Raw genomic sequence first — 10,746 nt, 5'->3', positions numbered from 1 at the left:
GTATGATCTATACAGGGGGAAATCGATATCATGGAAGGTGTCAACGATCAAGGAACAAATCAAGCAACATTACATACAAGTCCTGGTAAGTGATACTTTAACTTGAATCGTGTTACTTATCACCCCATCTATATCATTACAGACTGCCTGATGCCAACTAGTCGTACGATGGCAGGGTGAGTACAGCATCATCTTAACTGGGTACTCAGTACTGATCCCCAATCCAGAACTCCTACCTACGACACATGCGACGTGACGCTCAATTTCAATGCGGGATGCGGCGTCAAGTTTCCAACGGCATCCAGTTTTGGGCCAGCATTCAATACGAATGGAGGTGGATGGTTCGCCTCTTATTGCGCTTACATATGTATGTTATATATAGCTGATGCCGACAGGTATGCCATGGAACGATCGCAGACTTACTTCAAAATTTGGTTCTGGTCGAGGAACGACTGTGATGTACCATCGGATGTAGCTCACGCACGTTCATTCGTCAATCCCGACGCATGGGTAGGCGCCTTTATCTATCTATGATCTGCGTGAGTTTTGATTTGCAAGCAGGGAACGCCTGCGGCGTACTTCCCCAACACCTTTTGCGACTTCTCGACCCATTTTGATCCGCAGAATATTATTATCAATCTCACTCTATGTAAGTGCCTTCCTGGAGCTGGTAACGATGACTATAAACATGCCTGCATAGGCGGGGACTGGGCTGGTTCTACCTATAGTCAGGGCACTGGATGCCCCTTGACCTGTGTTGGTGAGTTCCTGCCAAACCCTCCGGCTGCCATAAGATGACTGAAATTCATTTTTAAGACCACGTCAATTACAATGCGTCCGCTTTTACCGACGCGTACTTTGACTTCGCCTCGATTCGTGTGTACCAGGACTCTCGGAAAAACAATTATCGCCAGGAAAGGCAACCTTTTAGATAGATTCAACTCCTTCGTCGTTCACTCTGATTTTTCTTAGTCTGCATTCAATCGCGCCCACCAAACCAACACCAAACAGTAGACTCGCAAGCCAGTCATGCTCGCAAGCTCTATGTCACAATAATCGCAGGACGTTGCGAGGCATGACAAGAGAGGGGCGAGCTTGCGAGCGGACTGGAAACTCTTGTCACCCTTTTGGCGGTTGTAACGTCCCCGCTCAGCGTTGGTGTTGTAAAGCCGGACTTCTTCATAGATCATGGCTGTGGTTGTGGTGAAGATTAATTAGGTTTATTTGTACATATGTGTGATTTGTAGACGACATGGGACTGCAATGACGTCACTGGATCTTAGTAGCCGCAAAATCTTATAAGTACTTGGCAAACGGCTGTAAATTTAACTAAGGTACGAAGTATCAACCCACGTCGCATAATCACTGCCAACAGCGCTCGATATCGAATAAGCCCCAGCTTGCCCTGCGCTCAGAAGCGTAGAAAACAAAGCCCGTTGAGCGCCCTGAATGCCGCTTCCCGTGCTGTTAAAGTCTGCGAAGAAGATGTTATCTGTGTTTGGCTGGTTCGGGGCCCAGATTGACCATACGGAGGGGTTGAGTGGGGAGGTGATGATTGTGTTTTTGAAGATGACTCTGTGATTTAATGAGGAGAAAGTGAGAAAAAGAAAGAAAAAAAAAGGGAGCGGTTTGCGTACTTTGCGTAGTCTATTTGTTGTTGAAAGATCCGAATCAGCGGATAGTTTGATGATATGACGAGACTAGGACTTACTTCTCCATGGTCTACCAAGAAACACATTCCCTGCCGTTCCCGAATCGGCTGTGGACGTCAGGGAAATGTTGTTTTTGTTAAAGACGACTGTATCGACAACGCGGTCAGACGGAATCGGAAATAACAATTGCCAAGAGAGAGGAAAGCGAGCTTACAGCTCGTATCGTCATCGGAACTTCGACCGCTTGCAGTGATGAACCCAGCAGACGACACCGCAATCATATTATTTTCAAAATATGCTTTTCCTTGCCTCCCAAAGATAAAATCCACCGCTCCCTGTCCAAGACCAACAACGACCGCCGTCAGTGTTCATTGCCAACGTCCTAAAGCTTATAAACACACCTCAATATACCCACCCAAATAAACCTGCCGTCCCCTCTCCGCGCGCAGCGTATCTTGAAACCCAAAAAAGGAACACGCATAAAATCCAGCGCGATCTCCAGATTGGCTTAGCGCGAGTGCCTGAGAGCCCCGCCCGAACGTGTTTGATACGATGACGTTGTACATTGTGAAATTGGCTTTGGTGATGCGAAGTGTTGCGCTTGCGTCGTCTGATCCTGATGTATTGGCGGATAAGCCGTATTGGATGGTTACGGTGTTGGATTTGTAGGATTTTGTGTTTTTTGTGTAGCCGAAGATCTTGTTTTGCCGTTAGTATCGTAGTATCACAAGAAGCTACAAAGATAAATGGTGTACCGTGAGCGGACCAGGTCGGGTTATAACAACTTGCTCCGCGTACGTTCCAGGATATATGAAGATAGTTGTCGGGGAATTATCATTCGGGAGAGATTTCACAGCGCCAGAGACGGTCTGGAACTCTCCTGAAGTTGTTGTACCCGCCCGAACGATCACCGACCCAGCAGACGGCCGAATACGCGAGGCTGCTGAGACGTGCGGGAAGAGGTACGCAGTGGCGAGGATGAGATTTAGAGCTAGGGTGAGCTTGAGCATCTTGAGGAAATATAGTGGGGCCCCGTTGAATTTTTACATGCTTTTTAAATGGGCACGTCTGCGCAAATAGGATTGTGATGGTTGAGGGGGCCGCCTATTGATCGGAGCAATCCATAACTATGCAATTGCTATGGAAATATGGTTGAAAAAAATGAAGAATGTGGACGGATAGAGTTCGAAATTCGGGCGCACTTGCTAAATTTCGGAGTAACGCTACACGCGTAACAACCAAGGGAATTGTTTTTGGATATGTTCCGTTGCGTGCCACCGAGGACGACTGCACAGGCATGGAAAAAAGCTACAACGCATAGATAAATTAGAGGTGCTCATCGGTCGCAAAATATAAGTGGAGAATGTCGGGAAAACCAAATGTGCCTTACAGGGCTATAAAGACTTGAATGAACCGCTTGGCCTAAAAGGCAATAAGAGGACAGTTTCGCCGAGATCAAGCCGAGATAAGACGTTTTGCCCTATAAGCTTGTAAGTAGGGCACCAATCGATGCTTGATAAGTACCTGAGGCCTGAACTCTTTTCCAACATAGTTCATTCCAACTCATCCAAGGACCACTTCCTCGCCAGCCTCTCCTTTTATCACTACACTTTCGTTCTTCTGAACCCATTAGTACTATCCTTCACGTCAACTATGATGCTCGCCTTTGCTCCCGACCTCGCGCTCGCCGCCTTCTGCAGTCTCCTTGCCGTCACCATCTTGCCCGCGGGGTCCTGAGAAAAACTTGCCAGTTCCGGTGTTACAGTCGTAGCAACCAATCCTTGTCTTCCGCATTATTGAGAGGGGGTGTTTATGCAAGTCTAGGTGATGATGGTGGAAGAAAGCTGGATGTTACTATGTAGCTCAATAGGGTTAGGGTTAGATGTCCCCTTCTTCAATTTGTTTGATCGAGCTACCGTCCAGCCAACGTCCAGCCCTAAGGCTAAGTCCGTACGCCACTGTACAGTTCACTGACAAAAAACCTGAAGTACTACCTACGTCTCGTCTAGCCGAACTCCCTTCCGAAGTCGAGGAACATGTGACTGCTTCTCTTCTGAAACTTGCTTTTTTCATTTCCCGTCGCTCCATGACATGCTCGCGATCGATAAGGGCTCCTGTCACCAATCTCTTCTCGGCCTCACTTGCGCTCGTCCAGCTGCAGAGCGTGACGAATACTGAGCTTGAGCTTGAAGTGTCGTTGGTACGGTTTAGCGAGGGACCTAGGGACCCTCGACGCGTCTCTCTGTTGGACTTCAGGGGCATGACGTTATTGATGAATATGCTTCTTGGTGAGTATCAACGTTGAGATCCTCCTCGTCGATTACTGACATTTTCCATTGCTATCACTGCTGTCGTTAGCGCTTCAACATCTAAGTTCTTCACATAGGTTTGGCATCACCCCTGCAGTTCCGACAATTGTACCTTTTTCCGATTTCACCTCCTCTCGGTCTCTCGTGATGTTCAACTCGCATATCCTATACCCTGGACCCCACAAAGGTCTTGAATCATGCATCCTATCTTCACTGGGCTTCACACCCGCCCCTGCCCTGGGACGCCACGCTCTCTTCGTTGTCGATCCCATATCTTTCTGGAGTTGCAAAAAGTAATCTGTAGATTTGCTAATGGTCCGTCCCATCGGGCAACATAACTTCATGGGGACCCGACTCGCATAGCGCTATTATGGTTTGCGTGTTAAGGGAACGTTGGCCGCGGTTGTAGGTGCTTTGCCGGCTGAGGGTTATCGAAATTTGACACAGAATGGCATGTACATTTGAGTGTATCGTGGTGAAAAAGCCTTGGCTAACAATCTTTCATGTGCCATTCAAGATGAGAGAAAGGAACTCTTTCGAGCTGCTCTCTTACGCTATAGAGATCCTCGATTTGAGACAGCTTTGACATCGCTCCCCGACATCTACAGGACCTGTTTCGGGGCCCGATCTCATTATTTTTTCAAACGTCAAGATATAAACACGTACCAGTGTCGCATCTACAGTTCCGTGATTACGTGGTTTGAGCGTCATTTCTACGTGTATCAAAAACTAAAGGAGCATTTTTTCAGATATCTAATGTGCATCATGTGCAGTCCTGTTCCATCAAAAAATCCTTCCTATCCGTGTCAAAAGGTTGACCGATTTTTGTCGTGTTCCCGTGCAATGAACCAAGGCTGTCCAAAGTTATCACTTCGGTCCGCTCAATACGCACACCTGTCCCTGAAGGCACACCGCTAGGCACCTTACACCGGAGAGAGAGGGTCCCAGCTTCTACATGGTAAGAGCCCCTTGCATCTTCCGCCGCGATTTGGAAGATGAAGGCGATTATGACGCTGAAATTGCAAACAAGCAGACTAACGGAATTCTTATCGAGTTGAAGGTCAGCAAAAAGGACGCGAAGAGGCAACCCTATACACACCTGGATGACTGCCGCCAGGGCCTCAGATAACCCGCCACCGTCTACTATCAGCCAATACGCATGATTGACACTGACGATTGTCATAGCTATCGTGCTGGAGAAAATCGCTATAATGCGGATCTTTTGTGACCTTGATAACTTTATTTTCCAGACATGACGGAGGGGCGTTACAATTAAGATGAAGTCGCTCAATACATCGGCTGTAAAAGAATAAAATAAGTCATCATAAATCCGTGATGTTGAAACTCACTGGTCAACTGTACAATCGCAACTCTCAAGGGCACTGCGCAAATCAAATGGCTTGGGCCCCAATCCGCGTTTTTCCCCTCGCACGTCCAGAGCAATTGAGCGGTAAGAATAAACCATGTTAGAAGGAAAATAGCTGCGATCCATTTGAGAAAATACCGCACTCTTCCTACGGAGATGCGGATCACGATAAAAAGAATTGAAATTCTGGCAGCCCTAGATAGATGCCACAGTTACAACAGATGGAATGGAGTAGCAGTGTGGATCTCACCCATTCACAGCAAGGTAAGACTGGGCAACACTGATCGAATGCAAGTTAGTCGGAAGTCCTTGATGCCAGGAAAAAGGCCTGACAGGTAATAAATAGTTGTTTTAGTTGCAAGAGTGTGAGAAGCTGAAGGAACAAATCAAATCAGCATTCACATATGACGGCGGCCGCGGTTAGTGAGGAAATAGAAACGCTTACTCTGATTTTGAAAGAAGATTTCGAAAGAGGTCATGAAAATAATCCCGAGGATCATCGCCAGCGCGGCCCATATGTCATCCCACCAAATATGAGTTGTGGTCTTTCGACGCCATAGCCGGAAGCAGGTTGCAAGGACACCAATCAAGGTGAGAACGAAGTTGGTGACTGGGATTGGGATGTAGCTTGGAGATATCGAAGCAATAGAAATCAGCTCACCTCGAAGCGCCAGAATGGTGGGAGTGTACATGGTCATTTCTGTGGGAGTGGGGTGGAGCGGCGACAGTGTAAAAGAGTTTCAGATGATGCTACATATGTATACTAACTTATGAACTTCTTCCGGGAAACCGGGAGCTGACCGGTGACCATCTATCCAACCGATAGCCTGATGGTGATTTCCGTGCAGTTTGATGGCAGTGGTCCAGATGAGATCGCAACTCAGCTTAACCAAGTTATCGCCTATAAAAAGAGAGCTACGAAATCGCGAGCGGAGAAACGTTTTCGGCGAACCCTTGGCGAACCCTCGATCAAAATTTAATCATAATTTCTGTTGAGTTTCTGAGCCTATCTACTTCTATCTACTTTCGCGCCAGTCGTGGATTATGGAGGCAAAGCTCAAGAGCCGTGACGTTTATTTTGCGAGGCCCCGGCGGATCAGCTTCTCCAAAGCCTCGCTATCCTTGATCTTTCATGGGCCGTAATCGGATAATCCCGGTCCGCCGATTGTGTGTGGTGTTCTAACCGCACATAATCGATCTTCAAAGCATTCAATAAGCATTCAGTCTATGTACATAAAACATCTCGCTTGCACAGATTCAAGTTCACCGACGGTTGTTGACCTTTGTGTGGCTGTCGTCTCCCCAATTAACAAAGCAAAGTAGGAAAGGGCAATTCTCAAGCTGGAACGCCCTCCCTTTCGGCCGAATTACGATGATAGGTTGACGAAGTCGTTTTCGTCCCTCTCGCTGTAGAGTCACTCGGAAGCAAGGTCAAATTTCGCGAAGAGGCATAGGCTACAGGTGGCAGGTACGTTCATTTTCACAAGTTACTACTTTTTGCATCAGGAAAAAAAAAATGTATATGTAGTTTTCTGATTGAATATGTACCCTCAGTAGTTTTCTTCAGAAAGTCAGTAGCTTCCATTGCTCCAAGTAGTGCTGATAAACTCTGGTTATGCACCCATAGTCCAGGTACACTCAGTTCATTTGTTCATAAACTCAATAGCTTCCAATATTTTCAACTCATTTCCCCATAGACCTTGATTGTTGTTCCTACAGTGTCAGTAGACCAAGTAGTTTCTGCTCGAAATATTGAGGTTGCTTGACTATTTCAGTAGACTCGATGGATTTCACCATCTGTCATATACATTGTCAAAAATAGTGCAAACACCGTGAATCGAACCCTCAGCTCCACAAGACATCTCGGGGGTGGACAAGAGAGCAATCTAGCAGCTGCACCGTACAACTGTTTAAAGCAACTAAACAGAGCTCACTAAGTAGATGCTGTTGTCACATAGCCACGCCCAAATCTGAGGACTTAGACAAAATTTCATTCATTGATTGTCGGCGTTTGGCCACGCTTGATTTGGGCGTCCCACAACCTGCCCACAAACTCCTCAACCACTACCATCATCGATCATCCATGACACCCACTCACGACCGCCGCACCACCACCGTCACCAATGGCCACCACAACCCACAACCCTCATTGACCACCCACAACCAGCCCGGGATGCCCCAACACCACAAGAACAACGCGGCAACACCACGTCACCAGCTCTGGCAAGAAAACGAGCGCCTGCAACATCGACGCGACAACGAGGACAGTGACAACGTTGTGTGCCAACCCAGGTGAGCTAACACAACCCCTGCCCCCCATTCCTTTAGTCATACAATGTTCAGGTGCCACGTCGCTTCTAGCGACGTGGCAACCAAACGACGAATGACAACCAATTCGCTGTTCGTCGTCCGGACTGACACGACACAACGACGGTGCAACGCCAACACAGGACAGCGACGACTCAACAACAATACGGAACTACCATGCGACTACGACACGGGACACGGATGTGCCACGTCATCCCAGATGGCGACAACACATGCCGTCATCACCGTCCACAGTAGACAGGTGAGCACATCACATTGTAAGCCCCACCAGCTCCTCTTGTTCCCCTTTCTAATAGCCACAACCCACCTAGCGGCCATCATAACCACCGCCATGTCACCACCTCGCCCTCTGCTACATTGAGCAATGTGACCCGACGACGATGACGACAACACACGACAATGGCTACATGATGATGGAGATGGATGGACGACGACGATACAGGTGGCGGCAATAACGGACAACCACAACCACAGTGCACAACACGACGAAAATGACCATGACGATGGACGATGCAAAGACAATGATGACGGACAACAACATCAACGACGCTTGAGCGCTCCCTCCCGAACCTGAATGAGGATACCCTGGTGTCCCTTCATTCATGTGTAATGTTATCTATTATTTTCACCTTTCATACTTTCTTGGATATTGGCTTTAAGCCTCTTTATTAGTGTGGCTGTTATTGTAGACCCCCTTGTATTAGATAGTCGAAATGCCATTTATACCCCTAATTTAATTTGGAAACAAGAAAATTAGTGGCCATCTACAAAGAAATCAGTAGATTCAGTACACACAAGTAGCTCTGGTAGCAAGGTGTACCAGTGCCTACCTAAGTGGAAGGAGGGTGTACCGAGGGCTATCAGGTGCAAGGGAAGAACTACCCGGGCTACTGAGATGTCACAGTAAACTACTGGAGCGACTCATGGGGGGGACTAGACTACCAGGGTATTATAAATACTAGAGCTACATTGACCTACTGACTCAAGAGATTTTCTCCTGATGTGGAGTGATCTTCAAGTGATCTTAGTAACTTGTTTGCGGTAGCGCATCTGGCTAAGTTCCTCTTCGCCGGTCATCCTTTCTCAATCCTCGGCAATTCTATCCTGCTTAGGCTACCGCGTTGGCAAAGACGACGGACACCTGGGGGCCTGCTATGGCTCTGGATTCCGAATGTTTTTGAGGTCACGTCGAATCCCAGCTGGCATCTGGTTCCAGAGTATCCTCATTTGGCCTCGCTTCTCCGAATTCTTCTGACATCATCATTCTTTCAAGGTTTCGTCCGTATCCCACATCGTCGCTTTCAAGCTTTTCCATTGGTTCCCAAGACTGAAGGTCGGCCTCAAGTTTATGTACGTAAGGTTATGGAAACATCTGATTCCGTGTTCAATTGCATCTCTCTGGGTAAACTACTATCTAGCCGTTCAACTTAGTTCTCTCGTGCTCTTCTGCGCTCTCCCACCTTATCGGTTCTCTGCCCAATCCTTTGCAGGAGACCATCGTGTCCCCATCTGGTATCATTCTAACACCACGGGTTACGAGTTCAACATACCCCCTCGCTCTCCACGGTGCCTCTGGTTCTTCCCCTTTTTCCACGATAAGGGAATCTCACTTCTCTCAAAGGTATACGACGAGTAGCTATAGGCCGCAGTCAACATACGCTTGAATCACGTCACAGTAGCTGACCACAACGACTGGATCTAAATCTTTCTGTTGCGTGGTAGGATTGCTATCATTGATCGCCCTAGCTTCTATGTTGACTTGAAACTCCCGTCACCCCCCAGCACAAGTCGCCCTCGCGACCTTACGGCAAGAATATATCGATGCTTTTCAGCCTCCTCTTGGTTTTTGTTGCAGGCACTTCTCATGTTGTTGCGCTCACTGGACGAACACTCAAACGTCGAGGTCCCCAGACATCAGCCGTCTGCGGCGTCGACTTTCTGTGCCAGGTGGATAATTCCCAGGGGATATCGCCGTGCTTATTGGCGGCCGTGGAAGAGGATGGTGCAGCTTTTGGTGATTGTGGTGGTGGGTTTGACGGGATGAATTTGGTCAAGCTGAGGCCGGATCCTGAGGGCGATAGGGTTGTGCAAAAGATGGTGATACGGTCATACATATCTTGGGAGAGAAGTATTTGGAATATACCCCCGCACCGACCGAGGCGCTGTTGGACCAATATATCGGGGAAGCTGAAGCCCTGACGCAGTCATGGGGGGAAGAAAAAGAAGGTGCTGTTGAAGAGCAGCTGGAGACAACGAAGGTGCTGGAGGAGATATTGGGGTCGATGCGTGGAAAGGTTCCAGAGGACTAAGAAGAAGAAATAACGCAGCGCTTGTATGAATTGCAAGAGCAGGCTCTGGAGGAACTGGGAGAGTTGTTGGAGATGGCGCAGAAGATGGATAATATGATGCAGGAACAGGCGGAAAAGGTGGCGGAGGAAATACAGGAGGCGATGGGGGACCTGATGGATGAAGTTTCCGAGTCTAGCAAGACCTTGGCGAAGCTGCCAGTGTTCAAGGAAACGAAGAAATAGAGCAAGGCAAATGCATGATTGGTAAATTGTATACATAATGATAGTTAGTGTTCGAAAGTCCGGTTAGGTCCGGTTATTGGGTGCCCAGGGGCTCTAACCGAGACCGAGACCGGTTAGCCTTTGTCCCGAAAGCTAAAATAACCTAACCGGACCACAACTAACCGGTTACAGTCGGTTATTTGCAGTTACTAACCGGTTAGGACCGAAAAATAAAGAATCGGTTATAACAAGGCAAATATGCTCATATGTATCTTGATAGATATTATTTCTGCATATTCTAGCTTTAAAACGAGCCCAAGAACGCTAAAATCGGTGAAGAATTGACATATTTATGCAATTATCCTTGAAAGTCTACACATTTGAGTGATATTTTAGAGATTTGACCGTAACTTAGTCAAATTTTAAGTGTTTTCGACGTTCTCAAGTGCCCTTTGAAGGTGTATAATAGGGCTGGTTATAACCGGTCATAACCGGTTATTTAACGGTTAGTTAACCGCAAAATAACCGGTTATTCCATTTTCGAAATCAACTAACCCTAACTGCGGTTAGGTCCGGTTATT

At 47.5% G+C, this 10,746-nt stretch overlaps 4 protein-coding genes across 4 annotated transcripts; 2 read left to right on the top strand and 2 right to left on the bottom strand.

Annotated features, from left to right (window-relative positions):
- Positions 1-30: 30 nt before the first annotated feature.
- On the top strand, positions 31-931 carry LACBIDRAFT_334756 (glycoside hydrolase family 16 protein; the record flags this gene model as incomplete). The annotated part of the gene is made up of 8 exons (XM_001889573.1): positions 31-85; positions 143-176; positions 228-367; positions 476-510; positions 562-649; positions 701-760; positions 817-876; positions 915-931. The coding sequence occupies 8 exons, from the start codon at positions 31-33 to the stop codon at positions 929-931; spliced, it is 489 nt and encodes a 162-aa protein (XP_001889608.1).
- Positions 932-1,325: 394 nt separating this feature from the next.
- On the bottom strand, positions 1,326-2,662 carry LACBIDRAFT_315258 (carbohydrate esterase family 8 protein; the record flags this gene model as incomplete). The annotated part of the gene is made up of 6 exons (XM_001889536.1): positions 1,326-1,575; positions 1,638-1,647; positions 1,712-1,798; positions 1,867-1,987; positions 2,054-2,350; positions 2,408-2,662. The coding sequence occupies 6 exons, from the start codon at positions 2,660-2,662 to the stop codon at positions 1,326-1,328; spliced, it is 1,020 nt and encodes a 339-aa protein (XP_001889571.1).
- Positions 2,663-4,724: 2,062 nt separating this feature from the next.
- On the bottom strand, positions 4,725-6,025 carry LACBIDRAFT_315257 (uncharacterized protein; the record flags this gene model as incomplete). The annotated part of the gene is made up of 7 exons (XM_001889535.1): positions 4,725-5,006; positions 5,061-5,260; positions 5,311-5,522; positions 5,578-5,607; positions 5,661-5,700; positions 5,773-5,937; positions 5,989-6,025. 7 exons carry the CDS (start codon positions 6,023-6,025, stop codon positions 4,725-4,727), a joined length of 966 nt encoding a protein of 321 aa, XP_001889570.1.
- Positions 6,026-7,410: 1,385 nt separating this feature from the next.
- On the top strand, positions 7,411-10,186 carry LACBIDRAFT_334753 (uncharacterized protein; the record flags this gene model as incomplete). The annotated part of the gene is made up of 7 exons (XM_001889572.1): positions 7,411-7,619; positions 7,671-7,896; positions 8,413-8,519; positions 8,684-9,005; positions 9,074-9,276; positions 9,488-9,752; positions 10,007-10,186. The coding sequence occupies 7 exons, from the start codon at positions 7,411-7,413 to the stop codon at positions 10,184-10,186; spliced, it is 1,512 nt and encodes a 503-aa protein (XP_001889607.1).
- Between the last annotated feature and the right edge of the window lie 560 nt (positions 10,187-10,746).

The sequence above is a fragment of the Laccaria bicolor genome, genomic scaffold (genome assembly GCF_000143565.1).
Source record: "Laccaria bicolor S238N-H82 LACBIscaffold_69 genomic scaffold, whole genome shotgun sequence".
NCBI classification, from domain to species: domain Eukaryota; kingdom Fungi; phylum Basidiomycota; class Agaricomycetes; order Agaricales; family Hydnangiaceae; genus Laccaria; species Laccaria bicolor.
The sequence above is the reverse complement of the archived record's forward strand: the minus strand, read 5'-3'. Positions and strand labels throughout refer to the sequence as shown.